General features: G+C 42.5%; 1 protein-coding gene and 1 long non-coding RNA gene across 11 annotated transcripts in view; one reads left to right on the forward strand and one right to left on the reverse strand.

Annotated features, from left to right (window-relative positions):
- Positions 1–25,910, forward strand: part of NAV2 (neuron navigator 2) — a 543,877-nt gene that overhangs the window by 289,020 nt on the left and 228,947 nt on the right. The window contains exon 1 of one of the 8 annotated variants that reach the window (XM_082223100.1): positions 9,105–9,236. The exons of the other annotated variants lie outside the window; for them this stretch is intronic. Within the exon in view, the coding sequence (XP_082079226.1) occupies positions 9,186–9,236 (51 nt within the window). The 5' untranslated portion in view covers positions 9,105–9,185. Of the gene's footprint in view, positions 1–9,104; positions 9,237–25,910 lie in introns of those variants that run through there. 8 annotated transcript variants of the gene reach the window in all.
- LOC309534977 overlaps positions 24,350–25,910 on the reverse strand; it is a 41,538-nt gene continuing 39,977 nt past the window's right edge. For all 3 annotated transcript variants that reach the window (XR_014220943.1, XR_014220944.1, XR_014220945.1), the window contains exon 4: positions 24,350–24,603. This is a non-coding gene — a long non-coding RNA (uncharacterized lncRNA). The remainder of the gene's footprint in view (positions 24,604–25,910) is intronic.

Below are 25,910 nucleotides of genomic sequence, written 5' to 3' on the forward strand. Positions count from 1 at the left end.
CTGCTGCATAATAAGAAGGGCAGGGGAACCCTGAATGCTTTCAAAGATAATGCTGTAATAAACAGCCAAAAATAAATGGACAGGGCTGTAAATCCATCAAAGCAACACAATCTGATGCAGTCATGATGGAACATAAAAGCAAAGGTGGAACACTGTTGACTCATTTGAAGTGGCCTTTGGTTTTCAAGGGCTGATGAAGCAGCCACAGAAGCTTTGTCAATATACAGGGGCACCCATTTCCACAGCTGCTTTCATGTCACTGCTTACCGGTATGTTTCCTACAACATTTGCACTCAAACTTGCCAAGATTTCAGACAATCTCATCTCTTTCTTAGTTATACAAAGGATGTATGTTAGATTCTTGGCCTGTAAAAAATAATAATAATGAGTTGGACTTTCATTTCATTTTATCCACCCTACTTCTTGCTTCAAAACACCCTGCAAATTAATGTTCATTGTTACAGTTTAAAATGTTGTTCAAAGACATTTCCTAATGCTTCTGCAAATGATAAATAATTTGATAAATAATTTATTTGCATTGATCTCAATTTTATTGCATGTAAAATTCATCCTCAGATGTGTTCCTGTGTGTCCCTCTAAAGCAGGTGGCAAGACTTACTTACCCACCCCTCGAAATCAACATGATCAATTATATCTTCTTCAGTCATTGCTTCTGGGCATATTGATCCAGGAAGCACTATTAGGGAAACCAAGAGAGATTTTTCAACTTCCTGAAAAGGATTAGCAAGCACCACTTGTCCTCTTCTGCAAGAGAAATAAAGAATGCATGTCATCAGTTAAGCTTTTTTCTCTGTCATACAGATTTTGTTGAGGGTCATGTGCTGTGTTGTTTTATTTTATTTCTAGACTGCCTTTTCTGCCCTGGGAACTTAGGCTGGTATACAGCACAATCACATAAAATGCAAGCAGTTAACAAAAATCAAAACATGTAAAAATTAAATATCATATATATCAGTCCAAACCATTTCCATCATGCAATCTGAGGGTCTTTATCATTTTTATCACCCCAAAACCTGAGTAAACAGGTATGTCTTTAGTTGATGCCAGGAAGTCGTTGGAGGGACCAAGTGTAGGGAGGGAATTTCACCTTCACAATGGGACTTCCCCCCCCCTCCTCACCCTTCATCCCCTGCACTCCCTAAATCTGCTTGGAAGAAACCCCATTACAGATTTAGGGGGTGAACAGGGTGATGAGAAGGAGAAATACCCAGTCGCATGAGCAGACCTTGTTCCATGTATGCATACTCCACTTAGGACTACATTGAATTCTGTCCATTGTTGTTATTACTGTTAGCTTAAAGAAATACCAAGATGTTTCACAAAGAACAAATAGCAACCAACAGAAAAATAACAAGAATAAAATTGGCCCATTGGCTTAATATGCATGCAGTGCATTAAAATACAAATATTAGTGTCTTAAGCACTGCATCTGTAAGAACTCAATGGTTTAGTGTGGTAGCATTGATACTTTGGAACTCCTTGCCTATTGATCTCAGGTGGGCACCCTCACAGTATTCTTTTTGGCGGAGGCTGAAAACCTTATTTAGACAAGTCTACCAAGGTGTTTGTATGAAGTTTAATTTGTTTCAGCTAATTCTGTTGCAGTTTTAACTTTCCTATGTTTTAAATTATGGTTGTAAATTTCATAGTGATCATTTTATTGTTTTATCTTTTTTTTGTAAACTGCTTTGAAGTTTTTCCCTTACAGTCAAGCAACATTAAAAATATATATGAAATAAATAAATAAATAGATTTGTATCTTTTCTCTAAGGGGTATGGATCCATGGGAGGTCCAGAGGGCGACAACATGTAAAAGGGCCTTTTCTGCGGTGGCTCCCCATTTGTGGAACGCTCTCTCTCCAGGGAAGCTTTTCTGTTGCCATTGTTAAATATCTTCAGCTGCCAGGCAAAAACTTCCCTCTATAACTAGCCTTTGGCCTTTAACTATCTGTGGCCTTTTGGAAGTAGGCAGGAAACTGTGGGAGGCAGTGGAAGATTGGTGTGCCTGGTGTGCTCTGGTCCATGGGGTCACGAAGAGTCGGACACGACTAAACGACAACAACAACAACAACACCCCCTCCCAGGTTCTAATGTGAGGGGTTTTGTCTGTCTGTTTAATTGGTTGTAAGTTGCTTTAGGCTGCCCTGGGCAGGATAAAGCAACTAACAAGTTCTATGAATAGATAAAATAAAAATACAATTCAGCATATACAGTAAATCGGAAATCCTGATGGAAACATCTTTATTTTGAAAAGATTCAGCCATAGATTCTGCTGTAGAGGGAAGAGTTTTATATTTTCAATCGCATCAATAATTGTCACTGTGATCTTATTCATTATTCTCCGGAAAATTTCCATCAGAAAATCCCATGCAGAAACATTTTGCTTTATAGGCAGTAGCTTTCGTAACCTGGCATTTATCTGCATCTGATGACACAGGCTCTTGTCTACAAAGACTCATACCACAATAAAATTGCAGTTACAAGACTCAGAAAACATGTGTGAAGTCACTCCAGAACAAAGTCCAGATGTGTAGTTGTTGCAGTAAAAACAACAAAAAGCCTTATGGCACTTTAAACACTAACAAACTGGGGGGGGGGGGATTACCAGGGCTTATTTCTGAGTTGGCTTGGTTAGGCCTGATGTTATAACTCAAGAAAACAGCAAGTGTAAATGGCAAAGTGTTCTATTAGTAGGCTTCATGCATTAATTAATGAATAGTTGTAACTGAGTTAGAGAACTCAGAAATAAAAAGCCAAAGTAATTGTAATGAATCTTAAATGCTAGCTAGCCAGTTGTTGTTATGCATAGTTTTCATGGCAACACAATGGGTAAGTAGTTAATGGGTTTTTCTTTCCCTCTAGTAACTGATATATTGACAATGTTTATGTGTTCTGAATTCATTCATAATTTCCCCAACATCTGTTTCCTCTTGTTTTCCCAACAGTATCCTTTGTGTCCTGGGAGTTAGAATTATATTCATTAGGGGGCTGAATGCAGGACTCATACCTGTTTTCTGTGTCATTGAAGAATCATCAATGAATAACAAGAGCATTATTTTGCACATTAATTGGGATGCTTAAGTGCCCATTAACATCCCATTAGGGCTGCTAACAAGCTTTTTAGTCTGACATGCATTTCATGTACTGGTAAAAAGCTCCTTGGCCACCCCCACCTCCATCCTTCCTTGCTAAATGTCAGTAGTTTCAAGAAAAGGGTTTGTGAAATCCTGATAAATGCTATTTTTTAAAGGAATTGTATGGATGTGCCCTTGCCATCCTACCCTTTTAAATTAAGGCAGAATGTGTGAGCAGCATGTCTCTGTGGAGTCAAACACACAGCACTGGAGGATGAGCTGTCTAAAGGTTGCTTGTGGGAGGAGGGAAAAGGTCATAGCAAGGATTTTGCCAACTCCACTTCCAATCTTATCTCTTCCATTTTGTTCAAGGAGCTCCTTATTAGGGAAGTTCTGCAAGAGGATGAAAGAAACTCCAAAGCCTTACTGCTTTTTTATTTTTTATTTTAAAAAAGGAAAGAAACAAGTGTCAATTACACCTGGCAATGCTATCAGGATTTCTTCTGGAGGCAAAATACATCTTGAGTTCAAAAAAGCTCAATTAAATGAATGTGTCCAAAATGGGCTGTATTTTAGAAAATGATGGGAACAAAATAGGATTTCTGGTTTATTTTTTTCTAGTAACACTGCATTCTGTTGTGTTTCTAAGCTGATCAAAGTCCCTGTGTTTTCTATCATAGGAAGTTCTAGCATACTTTGTATATCTTGTATGTTTTGTATATTGTACAGCATAATAGTCACAATCTGTTACTGTAGGAGCATTCTTAGAGTTTGCCATGTAGAAGTTATGGGATGGTTCATCCATGCATGAACAGATTACCCAACATTTGGTGACTTGTAGCTGAATTTGTGAATTGAATCTCTGGAAAATCATTGTAGAAAAAGTTCTGCTTTGAAGGAATGGTGAAAATGATTGTGGAAGTGATAAAGCAGTTTATCTACCATGGGCCCCCAATAACTTTTTGGCCTTTTGCATATTCATTTAATTGCTTACTCCATTTATATCTCACCATGCTTTATGGAGTTCAAAGCAGTGTACATAGTTATCCTTCACCCTCCATTTAATGGTCTCAACAACTCTGCAAGGTAGGTTAGGCTGAGAGATAGTGTCTGGCCCAAGGTCACCCAGTGAAAGTAAAAAAGAAGAAGAAGAAACAGCAAAGGACCCAGTGAACCTCATAGCTGAGTGGGGATTTGAACAGGTTCCAAGTTGATATAGCAAACAAAGTCACCAGAAGTAGAAAATGCACCAAAGGTAGTTGGCAAGGATTTTATGTTAGGACTGTCTGAGATTCTGGGGCGGGCTGACATCAGGTCTCCATAACAGGCCTCCATAATAATGTCAAGTGGGTAGACTTCAATAAACTGTAATGCTGTAACACTGTTAAGACAGGCAGGGGCGGTAGCACAATCATTGCAAAGGAAGGAGTGACAGGGGTCCGAGAGGACAGAGGACAAATTTGTGGAGGATAAGGCTGTTGATGACTACAAGCCATGAGGGCTACGCTCTGCCTCCACAGCTGGGCACAGTAATGCCTCTGAATACCAGTTGCTGGAAACCACAAGAAGGGAGAGGGTGCTCTTGTGCTCAGGTCCTGCATGCAGGCTTCTCTTTAGCAGGCATGGCCAAATTTGGCCCTTCAGTTGTTTTGGGACTACAATTCCCATCATCTCTGACCACTGGTCCTGTTAGCTAGGGATGATGGGAGTTGTAGTCCCAAAACAGCTGGAGGGCCAAGTTTGGCCAAGCCTGCTTTAGGGCATCTGGTAGGTCACTGTGAGAACGGGATGCTGGACTCGATGGGCCACTAGCCTGGTCCAGCAATCTCTGACTATGTTCCTATGTTCTAAAGGCTATGGAGGGGGAACAGCAGTCATTGCAGGGGTTTGGGGGGAAAGAGTATTGGGGCTATCAGAAGTAGGGGGCAGTAAGGAAAACAAAATAAGACAGGAGGGAGGTGGGCAAGGAATCATGTGACTGAAAACAAGAGAGCAAGCAAGCTATATGAACGGATGGTGAAATAATTGAGGAAATAAGAGCTGCTTATTGGTTCGTTGTCGATCAGCCAGCTGGGCCCTATTGGATCTTAATTGGCTTCTGTTTAGGAGGCCATTCTAATTCTTCCCCTCTAAGTCAGAGCAATCCTGGGTCACATCCACTTAGTTCAAGGAGCTGCTGAAAACCACAGGGAAGCACTGAAAATACAGATATGGCCCAGAGCCTTCTTCCATATCCTTCCCTGAGCTGCACGTTCTGGCCTGAACCTCCTTGAGGCACAGTTGGGAAGCTGGGTGACAACATCCTAAGTGGCAGGCTGTGTAGTGCTTCCACTGGGTCAGCAGTAGCACGGAAGGGACAAATTAAATTCAGTTAAAAGGAAAGCTCTGAAGGGCCTGGCAGTTTGCGTGAGCACTGTGCTTAAGAAGACTTATGTAATTCCCATAGAAATCCCTTTGGCCTCACATCCAAGGTTCTCTCCCCCTCTCCTCATATTCATTTATCTTTTCATTTGTCATTGGCTCATTGTAGCTGCCTTTGACCCCCCCTGCAAATCGTGCATCTAATTTCCAAAGCCCGCCAACAGGCTGCGACCTTCTCCCTCAGATTTCCAACCTCCTGGAGGTGACCTTTCAGCGGGGCACTCACTCCGGCTAGTTCAGAAGGTTTTGCAGTGCAAGGTATTTTGCTGCCACAAAAGCAAATGAAGAAGAGTCCTTTATACCTTTGAGAAAGAATTAAAAGCTCGTTCTATAATGGCCAAATGAACCTGATGAATTTAAAGGTTGATATAACTGTGCAGGTGTCTGTCCTCATCTGCTTTAAAACTGTAGCTCAGGGAAACCTTTTGACTTCTTTGTTGGTCTCTGAGGCTGGCAAAAGTTTTGCTTGCCAAGCAGATCAGAAAATCCTTTCAAGAGTACAATAGCATGTTATGGGATAAGAAAGAGAATGTGCTTTGCGTGCTCCTGGATTAGTCCTGGGCTAAAGCATAGAAATCTGCTAGCTGGACATATCCTTAATTTCCTTAAATTCCATTGATTGGATATCTGATATGATGACCTTATACTGCATAGTGCACTACCACCAGCCCAGAAGAATCTATGTTAAATATAAAAAAGAAACCCACCCCAAACTCCTCAAAACCAAGGGTAGCTGTGTTGGTCCATAAGGGGGAAAACCCCCCTCTGGATTCCAAAGTTGGGCAATATCTTTATCTTTATTAGATATAGCAGCTTCTTCCGATCAGACTCTAGTTGTGAGCAGTGGATAGTGGCCCTGAATGGGGATGAGTATCCAGACAATTCACCATGAAAATGTGCACCCAGTGAGTTCAGTGTTGCAATGACAATGCATATAGATGTGTACCTACAATGACTGCACATACACAGAAGCCAGTTTCAGATATTGGCAGATGTTTTAATGAGTGTGGGTGGCTGTACAATACTGATTTCCTGAACCCAGCTGCCTAATCCACAAGGCAGATCTGCATGTGGAAGGAGGATTCCCTTCCTGCATCTGATGTGGTTGGTCACAGCTTATTGAACTGGCCAGAAGACTGTTTGACAAGAATGGGGATGTGTGCATCCCCCTGGGGCAGGAGTGGCTGACCCATGGGCCATACATGGCCCACTGCTTATTTTCAGTGCATATATGGGTGGGGAGGATAACAGAAGGGGAAGGGGGGGGAGGAACAGGAAAAGCCCTAACTGTTGGAGCAGTGGAAGCAGGAAGGAGAAAAGCCCATTGCAAGGAATCACTTCTTGCAAGAGCAACTTGTCCATACAGCTGTAGCCTGGCTGGGTGGGGTGGAAGAGAGAAGGAGATGCATGTATCAGAAAGAGAGAGAAAAAGGTGGTGGAAGGAAGGAATAGAGAAAGCAGGTGTCCCACCCACTGCTGGGCTTGGTTCAACTCACCACTGGCATGCAGCTGCTGGCATTTCCCCAAGGATATGTGGCCCTTAACAGATGAAAGCAGTGCATGCCACTTGACCATTGGTTGTGTTGTAACTTTAACTGGCTCATCGGCAGCATCCTTTAGGCTGTCTTACACTGTTTGATCTTATTGCAGTCCATGGGACTCTCAAGAGTCTACTCCAGCTTTTGCATTGTGGTGCTGGAGGAGACTCTTGAGAGTCTCATAGACTGCAAGAAGATCAAACCTATCCATTCTTAAGGAAATCAGCCCTGAGTGCTCACTGGAAGGACAGATCGTGAAGCGGAGGCTTCAGTACTGTGGCCACCTCATGAGAAGAGAAGACTCCCTGGGAAAGACCCTGATGTTGGGAAAGATGGAGGGCACAAGGAGAAGGGGACGACAGAGGACGAGATGTTTGGATAATGTTCTCGAAGCTACCAGCATGAGTTTGACCAAACTGCGGGAGGCAGTGGAAGACAGGAGTGCCTGGGGTGCTCTGGTCCATGGGGTCAAAAGAGTCAGACACAACTAAATGACTAAACAACAACAACAACACTGTTTGAAGGCAGGTGGGAAGAAACATTGCCTGAAAGAAGGAAGAAGATTAGGGGCATGTATATTAAAAAAGAAGCAAATTATCTCAGAATTTCTGTCATTACTGCAAAGTCTGCTTTGCATGTAAAAAAAAAAAAGCAGAGGGGTATAGCTCAGTCAGTAGAGCATGAGACTCTTAATTTCATGGTCATAGGTTCGAGCCCCATGTTCCACAAAAGATTTCTGCATTACAGAGGTTGGACTAGATGCCCCTTTGTGGTCCCTTTCAACTCTACCATTCTGTTCTTCCCACTGCAAGGACACTCCCCTGCCCCCAGCATTTCCTGGCCAGGAGACACCTATCCTCAGCCCCATACAGAGCTTGTCTGAGGCCCAGGGTGGGAGTCTTGTTAAAATAAAGAACAAAAAAGCAGCTGGTCCCTGCTTAGCCCTCCAAGAGTTGGGGCAAGTGTAGCTGGTTGCCAACCCTACCCTGCCTGCATTCCATCCTAAGAAAAGCTCAGCCATTCCTATGGGTTGGGGTGGGCTGGCAGGCTGCTTCACAATGTGTAAGCCTGCTCTGCTGCATTTAAGGGTCCTCTTGATTATCCTGCTGAGAGGGCCCAAACTTCTGCCCCAAACTGCTATCCCTGATGGCCCCCCTAGAACACCATTGCCAGAGAGAGTATGCTGCATAGATCAATGTCTGATAGCACCCAGTAGCTTCATATGTCCCAAGGATGCTGGAACAACTGATTCCCTGCATAGGCAGAGGGCTGGACTTCGAGCTCCCTTTCCACCTTTGTGATTTGATTGAGATAGGATTCCTCTTGCAGTTTTGCAAAAGAGAAAATGTCATCCAGTGCCGCTCCCCCTGGATGTACACCTGTCCAAATTTGAAAGGAAAATAAAAGTCCCATTGCACCAGATCACCCTAGAGCATGTGCTACCTTTCCAGCTGATTGCTTATGCTATCCTAGTTTCTTCTTCTTTAATCAAACACTAAACCTCAAAATTTGCTCTTGAAATCGCCAGCTCCGTTTGCAAAATCGGCTGAAGCAGGGAGCAAGCAATTCTGGGCGTTTTAACTCCCCGCCTGCCCTGCCCTCGCTCCCTCCTCGCATGCGGGCCCGTTGTTCTGCGCGCTGCTCCCATTCTTCCCCGGTTCACGGATCAAACTCTCTCCCCGAAGGGGTTAAACGGGATTCTCTTCAGAAACGATGAACGGCCCATTGAACCAGGAATGCCCAATCTGCGAAGTGCTTATGGTTGCGGGGAGGGGGGGAGCGGGGAGGGAGACTTCCTTGTCCTTCTTTCACTCCTGCAGCCCCAGCTGCCTCCTCCAGCTCATTTGAGGAGTTGTTTGATTTGGCTTGAGAGAGAGAAAGAGAAAGAGAAAGAGAGAGGAGTTGATGCATCATGGTCTTAGCTCAGCTCCGTGCACGACTAGAGAGCTAAGTTTGCAGAGAACACCGTCAAGATGAGAGAGGCTTTCCTTAACCCAACAGAGGGGAATGAAGGTCTCTGTAGCGGCGGGATGTTAAGGTACTGGAAGCACGCGTGAGATGGACGCGTAGCCTGGCTGGGTGCTGGCTCCTCTGGGCAGGTGCTGCTAGCTGGGCGCGCTGGCCGAGGAAAATGAGTGTGATGCTATGGCGCTGGGAACAGAACAACATGACCATGAAGTTGGTAAGGATTTCCGATTGCACGCTGGTGATAACTGTGAAGAGGAAGTCTGCTGGAGACCCTCTCGCCATGTGCCTTGGGCATTTCGTGTGGATGGCATTTTTGTGTGTGCTGTTTTCTGGGCATCATTGCTGGAGTTTGGCTCCAAGCGGCGCAGCGTTCAGAATAAAGCTGTTAAGCAAAGCAGGAGTGCAGAAGCAGAGGCCGATCTCCCCACAGATCCTCCTCCTCCTCTCTCTCTCTCTCTCTTTTTCTTGCAACGCATGGCTGCGCCTGTAGTTTGATCTTTCCTAGCTTAAGCTTCTTTCAAAGCAGAAAAATAGAAATCGATGGTGCTTATACTTTGTTCTTCAGCTACTTCCTCCTCTCCCTCCCTGCTTCTCTGGATTGCCTCAGTGCCCTTTGCTGTAATAAGGATTCCTCAAGCGCAGGCATTTGGGCGCTAGGTTTGCTGATCGCTTCGTGTGTTTTTTAAAAAAAACCTCCCCGTTAATTTCCCCAAGAGAGTTAAAAAGAAACCGCAGCTCCTTGTTTGCAAAGAGAAAGTTTGTGGGTTTCCCATTTCCCCCAGCGCAAATGAGATCAGGAAACCCAAACGTCTGCCTGTCTTTTCCAATTACTCCCCGTGCCAAGATTGGAACTGTGGGTTAAAAAACTTAGGGAGTCTGCACATTAGCGGCTTTTGGAAATCTGCTTCCAAACCTGAGCCAGCAACTGCTCTTTTTAAAGAGTGTTATTCTTTATCCATCTATTGGATTATATTAAACAATGGAAATTGCACTCCTGTGCACATTTCACTTTAAATATGTTTCCTATGAAGTTTAGAATTCAATACCAAGGGTTTGTTCCAAGTGTCAAGGGGCCCCAAACCAGTGTATGTATGCCTGGGAAATTGGTACTGTAGTGTAGAAAGTGCCTTAAGAGCATCACTCGCGTGGAGCATTAATTGAAACCCATATCTCTATGGCTGTCATTCAAAATTACTTCCCATCTTTAAAAAAATTATTTACATTTGAAGGACTGTTTGTGCAGTCATAATCAGTTTATGGATGATCATACTGGATACAAAAGCCATTCTTGGTTGGGAGATCAGGATGGTTTCCGATTTGGCATGCGTGAGTGCCTCTTAGAAAATTGAATTATTATTGTTTTTGAATTGGCAGGAAAGGGTGCATGTTAAGCACAGGGGTTGCCCAAGCATGGCTTGAGCTGCTGCCAGGCATGTTGAGATGAGAGGTGGCTCCTGTTCCAGCAGCCTGCCTTTTTATGCTCCGGAAATCAGGAAGCTAAGAGAATGGGCTACGCAGGTGTAGCAAAAGCCCTTTCTGCAAACATAAACATCTGAGCCACTTTGGAGTGGGCCTCCCAAACAAAGAGGAGGAACTAAATGCATGGGGAAACTGAGCCAGCTCTAAAAAATAAAGAGGGGAAAGAAGCTTTAAAAATGCAAGGCGGGGGATGCCAGCAATTTTAGCAATTGATATTTTGCCAAATAGCCGAGAACACTTGGTTCAACAAGCAGATCCGTGAGATCATATCTCATGGGGGTCACAGAGGTAAAATTAAGATACAAAGTCTGGAATAACTGATAGGTTTGTATTTATGATATAAAAAGATTGAGACAGGCAAGAAAATTCCCTCCCATTTTACTGGATAGATAGACATAAACTACTTCAGGTGATTCAGTGATTATTTTTCCTTTATTGTGGTTGCTGACTTTAAAAAATGGGTTCTGTCAGGACAGACAGCAAGGCACAGTGCTGTGCTTACAAATTACCTATGAATGCTGAGGATATCTGAGAAACACTGACTGTCTCTGGCCTTTATATGGGCTTTTGAGAATCCAGTAGGTACAATGGGCTCCTCTGTGGGCTTTAGTGATAATCAGATACAACTAATGCTGTTTAATATTTATTTAGCTCAATGATGTGCTAAGCTCTGGCAGTGAAAGCTTACAGCCACACATAATAGGCTAAAGGCCCAATGCCCAGAAAGTGCAATGGAGGTAACATGGACCTGGGCAGGGTTCCATATCCCACATCAGCTCATGGTTGTGACATCTGTGCCTTTCAGAGGTCAGACCTTTATTTACCGAGTACTGCTGCCCACCAGGCTTGTCTCATGTCCACTAGAGGGAGCTTGCTGGACCTTCCTTTCTCTTTCCATTGTTGGTGAGCTGGGATCAGTCTCCTCTCTTCCCTGCCTGTTGGAATTCACTACCTCTTAGCTTTGCAGGTCCATGTCTTGAAAGAGCTTCTGTATGCATTTGCATAGAAAAGATAATTTTACATATTGTGACTTTTGTTGTTGTTGTTGTTGTCATTGTGTTAGAATGAAGGGAGAACCTGTATCTGCTAGGATTTCCCCTCAAAAAGTAGGAGCCCTTCATAGGATGGATCTAGTGGCTTTTGTCCTCAAATCCCTGGCACCTACCAAGCTGCTTTTCTTCTATGGGCTAAGAGATACAGAGGGGCTACATGGAAAGGATTAAGAGCGCTCTTCCCCATCACCATTCCTCTAGCCCCGATGGCAGTCTCTGAAACCTTATTTTCACATTAGGAAAAGGGGGGGGGGAGAGAAAGCTACATGCATCTGTGTGCAATGTCCCAGTTTGGCTCCAAAATGACAAAGTCTGACGATGTTGCATGACATATCAGCCCAATAAGCATCGGTGACAATCCTGAAGTCAGCTAGTGAGGGCTGGCAGTTCACTTTAGAAAGCAGCAGCAACATTGTAGTTCTGGTTCATGGATCAAATAACGCTCAGAAGTTTCTTCTGAGTGGCTTTACAGCCACTCCTGCCTTGTGTAGGCAAATCTGCCTGCTTGTCACGGTTTTATTGGACTCTGTGAAACCTAATTGCTTCCTTCTCTCCTCTTTCATGGTGGCAGTGCTCTATATATGTTGTAAACACTTTTCTCTTGCTTTATTACAGATAGCACAGAGCGTAGAAGAGCACTGAAATGCTTTCTACACTTTGTTGCACCTGGTGTGCATGTCATGGTGTTCCTCTTGGATGATTTACTATATGTCTTAAATATTTTAGTGGCTGTCCTCAGGGAATTTCTTCTCCCCCGGTATCCATTTTTTGTAGTCATTTTGTCCAGGGAATAAGGCTGAAGCTATGTGGAATGCCTCTGTTCCTGCTGCAACAGATGAGCTGCCTGCTTTATTGAAAACAACAAGTTTGGATGTTATGTCTCAAAGACAGATGACAAATCAATGGAGGCTGGTCCTTCAGGGGCAAGTGGGATGCTGCCTCACCAACCTTAGTCTTCCTGCTGCCAGCCTCCACCTCCCTGCCTTCTTATTTATAACCAACCCAAGAGGTAGCACTGCCTATCAGCTTTCTCCTCAATCTCAGTATCATCACTGTGCAACTCTGCAGAGGAAGATGGGGGCATGGAACCAACAAAAGGTGGAGCCAGAGTCAATGAGAGGCAGCCAAAGTAAACTATTTCTAGTTTCAACCTCATCTTCCATTCTTGGTTCCACAAGGGCAAAACTGAGATTGAGGAAGCTGGCAGGGCAACCTTGTGGGCTGGGCAGGCAAGAAGGGGCTGGCTGAAGACAGAATGAGATTGGTGAGGCAGCACTCAATTTGACTTAATGGACCAGCCTCCAGTGGAGATGGCCTAGTTCTCCTATAATGCTAAACTATGGTTTAGCATTGCACGTGCAAGCCAGAGTGCATGTATGTTTCCCCAACCCCTCTCATCCTCTAGCTTCCATAAAAGGCTTGATTCTCTTTCATGGCCCATGCTGACCCACACTGCTATAGAGAGAAAAGCAGAGGTTAACACTTTGTGGATATTCCATTCCGACCCAAACAGATGCTGAAATTATTTATTGTGCTGAGGGCTGTTGTTAATTGCAAGATTCCAATTAGATGATATTTAGTTGTCGCTTCTTTCTACTCTAAGGGCTGTGAGGACAGGAGTTTTACAAGGTATATAAATATATGTGTAGATGATTATATCAGTCTCTCAACACCTGGAGATTGCCCATTGCAAGAAAGGTTTCCAGGTGCTAACAAGTACATCATCAACTATGACTTGATCTTTCTAAATGGCTACAGGGCTAAAAATGGAATGAGTTACTGAATCAAAATCAAGACTTGGTCGGGTTCATCACATATTCCTCCCCACTTAGCACTGATGGGGAGATAAAAATCACTGTCTCTACTCTTTCAACATCAATCTTTGAAGCAAAGAAAGAATATTTTTCTCTCTCCATCACATCTATTTCCGATCTTCCTCCTATGTGTATGAATGTGCATGTTTATGCACCCATGTGGGTGGGTGTGCATGCATGTGATGTGTACCTGAATGTATGTCTGTTTTTGTGCAGGTGTGGAGGAGAGAGTGAGTGTATATGCGGAGAGTGTGTATGTGTGGTCTGCAAGCGTGACCTGTGTACTTCTGTGTGCACATTCATTTATTTACTTAAAACATTTATAAATGGCTTATTTCAAAAATAAACAATATCATTAAAACAAAAATATGACATAAAACCAGAAAAACAATAGTATAAAAGCATATATAAGTAGGAATTCATGGTGGGCAAAGGGGAGTTTTGTGGTCACAACTGTTTTGGCCATAAGAAGCACTGACTCCTTGAAGGATTGGCCAACCTGAATGCATCTCTCTGGTCCAAAAGGCTAGCCACCCTGCTCAAAGCAATAGTAAAGGGTTGGAGCATGAGCCCCTCTCACTGTCTTTGCATGGCACGGAAACTCAATACAGAAGTGGTTGTGGGTATTAAAACAAAACCCCAAGAGTCCCCATGTGAGGCTCCATATGGCAAATGGCACTGTTTAGATTGTGTTGTTGACTCTGTTAGGGCACCAGTGCAATGTGCACTTATCCATGCATAGGAAACTGTAACTCAGTTTCTGAAGCACGAGGATGGCCATGTGGAACTATCCTGCCCTCCCCCCTTATTTTACATGTGCTTCTGCACCACTGTTAGATTGGGCTCTAGCAGCTTCCAAAAAAGAGAGTACACCTTTGCATGAGCTGCGATCGGTTACAACTGCATAGCCAGATCTCTCCCAGCATTGCTCCCCAGAAGCTAGTATTCAGGGGCATAATGCCTCTGAATGCAATGCTTGCATATATTGCCATCATGACTAATAGCCATTGATAGGCTTATCCTCTACGATTTTGCCTGCCCCCTTTTAAAGCTTTGTTAGCCTATCTCTCTCTCTCTCCACCTCCCACTTTCATAACTCTTATTTATTTTACATACGTGCCCTTTCTTTCTCATTTTCAGCTTGTTCTTGTGTATCATGCCTTCTTTTCTGACTCTGACTGCTATATAAGCTGCTTGCTAGCAGCTTTAGTGATGCTGTTACTATTTCTGCTTCTGAAATATATTGTTACATATTAATATTGTAAATCTTTCTTCTTCTCCCCCCCTTTTTTAAAAAAGTGCAATTAAGACAAATATAAGACAATTAAAATACAGAAGTGATTAATCAAATTCCTTTATAGAGAAACCATGCTTCCTTTGAAACATGATCAAGGTTTATGTTACCATCTGCTATCAGTTTACATGTAGGAAGATAAGCCTTGCATGGAAAAAATGTTTATGTGAAATTCTAGACAAGGCAAACATAATGATCTTTTTATGCCTTTAAAAGGGGACCTGACCTTTAATCATACTGATAACCTGCTATTTTCCGAGAAAGCACCACATTTATGTTTCTCTCTGAAACGCAATTACTGCTTGCATTTGCTTCCCAACTGCTAATAGCACTGCATGCTCCACAGAGTATGATGGGAATATGTGCAAACTGATCCACTATTTTGCCATTGAAACTTCACTCTGGCAAAGATCAAGGCAGCGGCAGAAGTGAGAGACCCCCACTTTCTGTTTGTTCCCAAGACTCTGCTAGCTGTGAGCTGAAGAAAAAGCACTCTTCTTTTATTGACATGCAAATAAGCACGGCAAGCTTTCCTCTTCATGTCTAGAATCTCTTTATCCAACACTGGCATAAACCCTAGAATTCTATAGGGTTGCTGTTGGGAATTGGGAGGCAGGCAGGAACTGAACAGGTGGCTTACCTCTGAACTTCTTCTGTTGCAGAAGTACCACTTCAGTGTTAACATCCCCCCCTCCATCAGTTGCGTACTCTGTAGCACTTTTGCTGTAGAGTTTTGCCTGCTCCCTTCCCCCTACCCCCTGCAACTGTGGGAATGTTTTGCTGTTTCTCAACAAGGGAATATTTGTTTCTGATTCCAATCCACTACTAATTCCAGCCTAGTAAGGTGCACTTTTGTAGGAATGATCAATGGCTAACAGGGCTGAATGCATCAAAGATTGAATAAAACACTACAGCTATTACAATAGCAATAATAGCTTTATTTATTAACAGGTAGGTAGCCGTGTTGGTCTGCCATAGTCAAAACAAAATACACAAAAGTTCATACCAATAACAAACTTAGTTGGTCTCTAAGGTGCTACTGGAAGGAATTTCTAATTTTATTTATTAAGTATATTTTTACCCCACTTTCATCTTACAATGTCAGAGCAGGTTACAATTGAACTAAAATATAAGCAATCCAACAAAGTAACAGAGCAGATGATAACATTCCTGAAAACAACTGCAAGATCAACCACAAAACATCCTGTGGAGGCAACACAGCACCTCATAACAACACAACGAATATTGGTGTGCATATCACATATTTGTAGGCTATTCCATGGAAATGTTTTCAATTGGTTTCAGTGAGCTTTTGACTTCAGCTTTACTGTTGACAACCACATGGTACACAGGAGTAACAACCTGTAAGCAATTGCATAGATTGAAACATACCCTTATGTTAGAAGATTGTTGAGTGGAATGTTTTTCACATTCTCAGAACCACATACCATGCTCATGGAAGCAGTATGTAATAGTTCCCAGGTAGATCTCAAAGTGACAAATGCCTGGGATCTCTCAGCAAAAAGCCCAGCTGGCAAAAGTGTGGTTTGAGCATTGGAAGGTTGGTGGCCATCTGCATCTTGTGCTAATTTAGCATTGTATCTATGTGGCAAGTGGATTAGTACTTTCTTTTGTCTTGAACTTTCCAACATTCTGTTTCCTTGGGTGCCCCTGAGTTCTAGAATTATGATAGAAGGCGGGCGCAGGGAGGAAGCTTTCTTAAAATCCCAACAGGAAAGTCTGTTTTCCAAAAAAGACTTATTTCTGATTTGGAAGCTAAAGTGTAACTGGAGAAAACCCTTTTATGGATTTGTGTGGGCTCAGAATGGGTTGATTTGCATGCAACATCACTTGCGTCTTGTGTCTGTGGCTGAGATCAATGTAACAGAAAGCATCTCTGTGACTCATTCAATATTCAGAAGCCAAGTAGTACCATGGAAAGAACAAAGATCAAAGGCAAGTGAGTGTGTTAACATTAATCAAAATTAGTGGGAAAACAAGTTTGATTTGTATTTATTTATTGCCTGTTTAAAGTTCTTCAGGCTACTGTTTGGAGTGTTAGAGCATCTAATGTGATTTGCCCCCATCTCATTCACTTGCAGCTAGGAGAAGAATGAGGGAGGGCAGCACTGATTCAAAACTGTATGTCTGACCTTCCACTAAGAGGCCAGGATATTGTGGGGGGTTTTTGCCACAGGAATGTTCTAAGAAAAAAATGTTTGAAAGGAGAGGAAAAGGGCAGAATGACTCTGAATATACTTGTGCTTGGATGTAGTTATTTTAAGTAGTTCTCTAAGCAAGAAGAGAATAAGAAGTCCAATAAATAGTATCTAAAGTTTGACATGACTTATGCAATATTCCTCTCCCACCAGCACCGCTGTGCAATCTATGCTAGCAATGAGCAGGTTTGCTAGATGAAGGGAAGCTGCTATTTGGCTAGGCATGAGACAAAAAGTAACATGTGGGTTGACTGGTAACTTCTTATGGCAATAGATTTAGGCATTGCATACATTTGCCACAAATTTAGATTGTCACAAGCACTGAGGGGAGACGGGGTCAATTGACTTGAGGGGAGTGGCTATGAGAATTCTTCCCTCATCCAGGTACAGCGAGTTCTTAAAAGCAACGGTGCCTGTAGTATTTCAATAAAGGCTGTGATTTGGTCTTACTTTGCAGTACGATCTACTGAACTTAGTGGGACTTTTTCAAAAATACCCAGAGGGGCAAGCCGAAAGCATTTTAGCACTTTTTATATACGGTATTGTTATGGGCTACCCCAATCTCTGCCAAGTGGTGCACGAGATTCCAGGGGGTCTTGGCACGTAACCAGGGTTTGTGTTTCCCTCAGAATTGAGGCACAATGGAGACTGTAGTGTCTTTGTGAAATATGGTTTATTTACACATGTTTACACCTGAGTCTACTGGAGTTCACAGCATTCCTGCAGGAGTGTAGCATTGGATTCAAAGGCATCCTGAGTGCCATCTCCGTGTCTCTCCTTCAACTTGCCAGCCTGCCCAAAGTTCTTCCCCTGCCCTCCATTTCCAAACTTTTTTTTTTTAATGCCAAATTTTTCCCTCCAGCCTACATCCCCACCTACTGCCCACCTGGAACTTCCCCTCCCAGCTTATATCATCAAACACTGAAATCCTAAACCTGGCCTCTGATCACCATCCCCTCATGGGAGGAGGGGCTCACACTTCTCTGCTGTTCAGCACATGGTAACCGTTTGTGTCAATCGCCCATGGTTCTTCTTGCCATGCAGTTCCTGGTCAGAAAGCTGATTCAGCCTGCCTTTTTACACTGCTAAGCTGTCTCGCACACAGGTGAAGACTTCAAGCATTTAGTAATCTCCTACATTTACTAAGTCTAGAAATTAGGGAGTTGGGAATCTGGTACCCAGGACTTTCAGGATAATTTGCCTCCCCACAAACTCGTAGTAATATTGTAAGTGCTTTGTGGATCTAGCACAAAAGCAGAATAGAAATTCATTCATTCAAGAAACGTTGCAATGCTAATAGTGGGCATCAGCACAACTATCTGACAGTGACTTAAATGTGACCTGTGCAAACAACCTAAAAGGAAATAGAAGACAAGTGTTGCAACTGTACTTTAAAAAAGGATGGTGCAATTTTTCCTGGACCTTTCCTGTTGGTAATGCTCTGCTTGCCACAATAGTCCTCTCTTCTGTGACCACCCTAAGGCTGACATTGTAATTTTTACACTCAGCCACAATGCTGTTGCACAAACAGCCTGCATAATAGATTTCATTGAGATGTAATCTCTTGCTGGAGGATTGCCAGCCCAGGATTGCATTTTCATGCTCCCATTTCCCTCACAATAGCCTGTTTATGCAGGTGTCAGAACACAGACCTGACCCTAGAATGTGTGCTTGGAAGGCTGTCTTAGCACCATGGTATAAACTTCCCAGCTCCTTACAGCTATTGAAAGTAATGCCAGCAACCTACATTTTTGACAACCCCAAATCTGACACTTCTCCCCCTCCATCAGAAACTCCACGTAGGCTGCATGTCTCTTAGCAACACCTTCTGTTTTTATCATAACCACAGCAAGGTTACTATGACCTCTTTGCTACCGCCTGCTTTGTATATTTGCAGAGAATGACGTGCCGTTCAGGTGTTGTTGTTTTTAAGGCTCTGAATGCAAGATACTGCCGCAAATAACTTTTGATCTGAATTCTCTTGACACAAGGATTTTAACACTCCATGCGGCCAGCTTAGTACGTGTATGAAACCTGAGATCCATCCTGCTCCTTTTTAGATTAACCTTTTGCCATTACATCAGTAAAAGAATGATGACTAATGTAACTGGATCTAATAGGCGTCAGATAACCCTTCCTGCTTTGTTTTTCTAATCTGTTTGAATCTGCCAAGGAAAGGCCAAGTGAAGAAACTGAGAACATTTCAAGAAGGAAGCAGGGCAATCCTCAACACATTTGCATAAGTGTAAGCAGCATTTTCAGTCACCAACTTCTCTCAGACTCTGGACCTCCTTACCAAAGGACAACGGTTTATCCCCCTTTCTGATGACCTGCAGGCAGGCAAAGACATTTTTTATTTAGAGAGTCCTTTGGCCTGTAAGCTGACTTAGACAGTTGAAAGTGTTTTTTCAATTGGTTGTTTCTACTATGTTATTGCTTGATTTGTTCTTAAGTTTATTATTTCAGTTTCTTACTCACCCTTTGCCACAAGGTCTCAGGGCGGGTTACAGCAATTTAAAATACAGCAGTTTACAATAAATGTAATAAGGTAGGTCTATACGTGTGTGTGTGTGTGTGTGTGTGTGTGAAAGAGAGAAAGAATCCAACATAAATAAGGTTGATGTTCAGTATGTGGCAGAAACTACATAATGAGGGCTCCCTGTGGGGAGGGAGTTTCACAAGTTAGGGCCTGCGACAAAGAATGCCCTCTCCAGGGTCATGACAAATCCAAGCTTTTGAGGGTGGAGAAACTACCCTATGCTGATCTTCACACAGGGTTTGTAGGGAAGGAAGCAGTCTTTCAGATACAGTGGTACTTTGGGTTACATACGCTTCAGGTTACAGACTCTGCTAACCTAGAAATAGTACCTCGGGTTAAGAACTTTGCTTCAGGATGAGAACAGAAATCATGCTCTGGCAGCGCAGCGGCAGCAGGAGGCCTCATTAGCTAAAGGGGTGCTTCAGGTTAAGAACAGTTTCAGGTTAATAATGGGCCTCCGGAACGAATTAAGTACTTAACCTGAGGTACCACTGTACTTGGAGCTTGAGCTGTTTAGGGCTTTAAACACTAATATGAGCTCCTTGAATGGGGCCCAGGAATGAACTGGAAACCAATTGCAATTTTCATTATATATTTATCTTGAGTAGATGAGCCCCGTCAGCTGAAGCCTTGCACAATTATATTTGTGTTTTATTGTTATCTAACTTGAGCATCATTTGGTGGAAAGACAGTATACAATAACATAAAGAAATAGAACTCTGGGGCCCACAACACCACCAACAACAACGTGGAAGCAGCTCCTTATGAGTTTGTCTCCTAGAAAGGTCATGGGAAAGGGAGACTGAGACCAAAATGAGCTAAGGGAGAGGAGAAGGCTCCCTCTTGCTTCTTGCTTCTCCTGGAAAGAGGAGAGTGATAGCTGTCTTTGCCAGGAACACATCAGGCTTCCTTGAGCCCCCACATTTTAGATGGTCCGCCAATAAAAATTGTTGCCAACCAACAAGGAAATAATGTGTTTGATGTTGATCTACAGTATATTCTTTTCAAGGAAAGGTTGAAACTTGTTTAGCTGTGAACATTCTTGGCACAAAATTGGATTCTTATCATTGCAGCAGGGATATCCTTGCAAACACGGACATATTTTTAAGAACAGTTGTGAGATGAAAACATTTATGCCCTGGTCATATTTTTCTTTTGGGGATTTCTGTTTGTTTTTGTGGAAGGACTCACTCACTTCTGTCCTGTACAAACAGAATCTCCGAGGCTGTTGACTCACAAGCTGCTGAAATATTAGCAGTAGAGAATTGAACTTTGTCTATCTTTTATTCTTTACCCCACAACTACGTGGCTGGATGAGGCTGGTGGAAGTTGCAGTCTAGAACATATGGTTGGCCAAGGCTAATTTCGGGACATAAATGGTTACAATCATGTGTCATTACTCCCCATTCTGTCCCTTGCATGTGTTACATACCCTTGTTACGAGGGACTATGTGGAACGTACAGGTGATGGTTAGCAGCAGGTTCTACTCCCCACCATCCATGTTTAGAAATACAAGTCTGCAACATAAGTGTAAAGGCAGGACTCACCACAGCTGAGAACCCTGAGAAAACAAAGCTACAGATCCTGTGGTTCCCCACAACCATGCATATGCACCAAAGCACACTGCAAATCTACATTGCAGTGCACATATAGCAGCAAGTGGAACCTGCCACTATCACCCCAACTCAGACACTCAGAGATTAACCTTAATAACTGAGCAGGGCCCTTACAGTGCCTGGCAGGCTGGGATGTATGTAGGTGTGAAGCAGAGTTTTGGATGTGAGAGATAACATTTTGCTGGTTGAAGCCAAGTGAGTATAACCTATTTCCCTCCCTCCCTTCCTCTGTAGCAGAATGGGCCATAAAGTAAAAATGCTAGATCTGGACATAGGAAAATGGGGTTCAAATCTCTTCTCATCTACATTTTCACCATGTGGCCTTCTGCGCTTTACTGTCTCAGTCTTGTTTACATACAGGGGTGCCAACTCAAATAAAATATTGGGGACGCCAGGTAAGCCCTGCTCCACATAATCAATCACTAGACGTGTGCATGCACACCATTTGAATGGCAATGCCCATCAACTTTGCAACCCCCAACCCCCTCAAATATTTTAATTGGGGTCCAAAGGAACCTCAGCCCCTAGGAGCTGGCTCCTATGTATACCTATCTGTAACGGGAATCCAGATAGATAACTATAGAATGAAACATATCATTACTTTTGAAGTGATAAAATGCCATTAGACGTGACTGGCACATTGTAATGTAGTGATAGCCAATAATTGTTTGTGGAGTAACTTTGTGCACTGGAAAATTTATGGGCATTGTCGTGTGACCCATAACCCACAGCAATACCCCTCCCCCCATGGTTCTTTCTCTCAAAATAAATAAATAAATAAACAAATAATTTTTTAAAAAAATACTGGCACATTAGTGCCAGTAAAAAATTGCCACATCTGTTGTGAGCCTTCCAAACAAAGCTGCATACGTGACTACTGGACCCAGAAAATTCCCTGAAATATTTGGACAATGAGAACCACTCATATAGCATTGACTTCCTGGCTGCAAGTGGGAGACGTGTGAGTCAGGCCAACAGTTTTAGTAGAAATGTAGGTGGTGCAACAAGGGCACAGAGTTTCCTTTGCCTAAAAAAAAAAGAATAGGAAGCAGATAGTGCAGACTTTACCCTGCTACAGCCAACCTGATGTATTTCAGTTGTAATTTCTACTTGTTCCATGTGACTAATTGGTTCTGATTTATATTCTAGCAAATAGGTGATCTGTATGTCAATTTTCTGGCCTTGTGATTGGGTGTTTAGTACAGTGGTACCTCTGGTTACGTACTTAATTCATTCCGGAGGTCCGTTCTTAACCTGAAACTGTTCTTAACCTGAAGCACCACTTTAGCTAATGGGGCCTCCTACTGCCGCCGTGCCGCCGGAGCCCGATTTCTATTCTCATCCTGAAGCAAAGTTCTTAACCTGAGGTACTATTTCTGGGTTAGAAGAGTCTGTAACCTGAAGCGTATATAACCTGAAGCGTATGTAACCCGAGGTACCACTGTAATGTGGTATTGAGAGGTGAGAGGAAGAACTGTTAAAAAAACTGTGTTACACAGCTTTCCTATGTGTTTGATTGCAGTACTTATATTCCATCCAACAAGAGAAGTTCTCTTTGTGACTTAGAATTAAAGTTGAATACAATCAAATACTTGGATAAAGCCATAACACATGAACTCTAAAACAGAATAAAACAAGTAACAGAGCAAATCTCACAGCAGTACACCTCCCCCTCCAAATCTTGAAACGGGGAGGAAACTAGTAAGCACTAAAATAATGAAAAGTCTGGGGAAATAATGGGTCCTCTACCACAAACTGTGTGCGGAGAATGACTGGGAAATTAGCTTTGTAAATCCATTGTGGGCTTGTTCAGACAGGCATATCCAGTACTCAATCTGCATCATCAAGTGATGACTTCCTTGAATGAGTGGGCCATTGAGTATATTAACCAGCATTTCCCAACATCACCTTTAGTGTTTTTGGTGGAATCGTGCCATATATTGCTCTGCCAGCCATCAAATGTAGAAAAATCAAGAAAGGTAAGGGCATATATTAAATCAGTCCTGAATTGGTCACGCAATTTTGTACTGAAAAGGATCAGCATTCTTATAGTGGGATGCAGGTACAGTACATCTCATTTAAGCCTCGGGGCACTTCAACCAAGGCATTTTTGTATTCCCATAATACAAAGTACAGGTGTGATGATGGGTGTGATTCCCATAATACAAAGTACGGGCCTAAAATCTAATTTTGAGATGCGCTCATGGGTATATTTAGCTCCAGTCCAACAGCTATTTGGAAAGAATTAGACCCTCACAAATGTGTATTTCTCAAGAGGCAAGCAGCTGCAAATGTGTATGCGTGTGTAGTTCAGATTGAAGCATGCAATGTGTATCTTTTGAACCTAGAAATAACTACCCCCTCCAAAAACTTTCATTTGAACCAACCCTGAATCTCTAGACTGCCTTTTAGCAGTGAATTTTGGATTGTGTTTCAAAAAGTTTTAACTTCTGCTCATGTAAATTTTGAACTAATTTAGAATGCTCCCTCTGAAGAGTGCAAAAAGGTTTATATCACTGAGGCTCGGATATCTGTTCTACGTGATTTCACTTTCTGCTCAAAATATGTCTTTAATGCTCTTATCACTATGTGCCTTCTGGGTTCTTGAGGAGAATTTGCCAAAGACGGAATGCTTATTTAGGGATAGTAATTACATTTGGAAAGACTCTTGCATGCTGAAGTTTAAAACTGCAAGGGAGGAACTGATTCAAGAGGATAAGAGATTATGGAGTTTGGAGAATTAGGATTTGATCAACCAATTTTTCTCCAGCAGAGTCCTCCGCCTGACATACATTTGTTAGCTATTTTAACACCTATTGTATTTCACTCGCACACATATGTGCAAAGTATAGCTGCAATTTTAAGAAATAATATTACAGTCTCAAAAGTTTTTCCTTTTTCTGTATGATAGAACAAAACTATTCATTAGAATCAGATTTTATTAAAACTGTTTCATTAGAATAAGAAGGGCCATATCTCCTTAGTAGAGCATCCACTTTTCATGAAGAAGGTGTCACGTTCAGGGCTATTTTTCAGCCAGAACTCTCTGGAACTCATTTCTGGCACCTCTCAGGTGGGCATCATTTCCATTCTAAGTGAATGAGTGAGGTGTTCATGGTGAGTTCTGGCACCTCTTTTTCTAGGAAAATAGCACTGGTCAGGTTCAATCCCTGGCACCTCTAGTTTGGGTTGGGAATGTCCCATCTGAAACCTTGGAGAGCAACTTCCAGTAAATCAGCTAAATGGCACAATGATCTGACTAGGTAGAGTATATAAATATAATTACGTTTAATAATATGCATGGGAAATGCATATTATTAAACATAATTACATTTATATTCTACCATTTCTACAAGGAGCTCAGTATGGTGTTCATTGTTCTTTTCCTCTGCTTTTTAAACTCACAGCAACCCTGTGAAGTAGGTTAGGCTGAGGAGATAGTGGTCATCCAGCTAGCTTCATGGTCCAACACTCACAACCCCAAACTGGGGTCAGTCAGTCACAATATGAATCACCAACCTGTTGGGATCCCCATCCTATTGCAATGAGTTTGGGAGATGAAATCACCTGCAGGAAATAACAGAGTTTTTTTCAGTTGTAGTCTCGGGATTCTGGAATGACTGTTCTCAGCAGGGTACAATTTAGGCATTAAGATCAATTAAAGAGAGGTTATTTTATTTTATAGTCTCTTATGAGAGGCAGAGGGTGCCATTACTGGTGTTGCAATAAGGCTTTTGGATGGAATTAAAGGCAGTGCTGAAGCAAAAGTTCCATTAGCACAAGGACAATGGAATATTCCTTGTACAATGGAATGTTTCACCCCCTTTCTCCCCTTCCGTGTCCCCTAAATCTATTTTAGGGGTTCCCCCAATCCTCTGGAACAGATTTGGACACATCACAGGGCAAAAGGGAAGTCCCATTTCTCAAGTGGAAATTATTTGACTCATGCAATTGTTTAGTTGAATACTGCCCTTCGTCTTTATTTTATTTTGGTTTTAATATAGTGCAATTGAACTTTTGGAAAGTTCTAGAAATGTTTTCAGTCAATATTAGCTATTGCTATTACAAGTAGGGAGTTAAATAAATACACTTTGCTGAACTTAGAGCAGTTTGTCGGAAAAAGATACATTGCTTGTGTCAAAGAGTTTTCCTTTGAAGATAAATATGCAAGTTTATCTCCTGTAATATGGTTTTGCCTTATTTGTCTGTCATACTTCATGCTCCTAGTCTGATTTGCTCCTATTTTATGACAAATCACTCTTGGCCTGAATTGCAAGAAGATAATTTGCTGTCTTCCTTATTGTGCTACACTAATGTTGCTGCCAATGATAATAACCATAATCACCTTTGTAAATAGCTTTTTTGAGTGATTACTTCAAAACCCAAAGAAAACTGAGCTGATTTTTACAGACTTGTGTGGCAGTCTTGATTCTCCTTTACTGCCAAGACAAAATGGGTGCATGTCCTTGAAATATGTACAAGAGAGTAGAAGTGTGGCCAACAACTACAAGCTATTTTGCAAAAACTTTGTTTGCTGCTGTGCCATATAATCCTTCTGTTCATTTATTTAAAACATTTGTAGGTCACCTTTGAGAGTAAAACTCGAGATGTCCTCCATAACTGAACACAGTAAAATACAGTACAATATAATGTTGTTGTTGTTGTTTAGTCGTTTAGTCGTGTCTGACTCTTCGTGACCCCATGGACCAGAGCACGCCAGGCACTTCTGTCCTCCACTGCCTCCCGCAGTCTGATCAAACTCATGCTAGTAGCTTCAAGAACACCATCCAACCATCTCATTCTCTGTCGTCCCCTTCTCCTTGTGCCCTCCATCTTTCCCAACATCAGGGTCTTTTCCAGGGAGTCCTCTCTTC

The sequence above is a fragment of the Podarcis vaucheri genome, assembly GCF_965113315.1.
Source record: "Podarcis vaucheri genome assembly, chromosome: 1".
Taxonomy (NCBI): Eukaryota; Metazoa; Chordata; class Lepidosauria; order Squamata; family Lacertidae; genus Podarcis; species Podarcis vaucheri.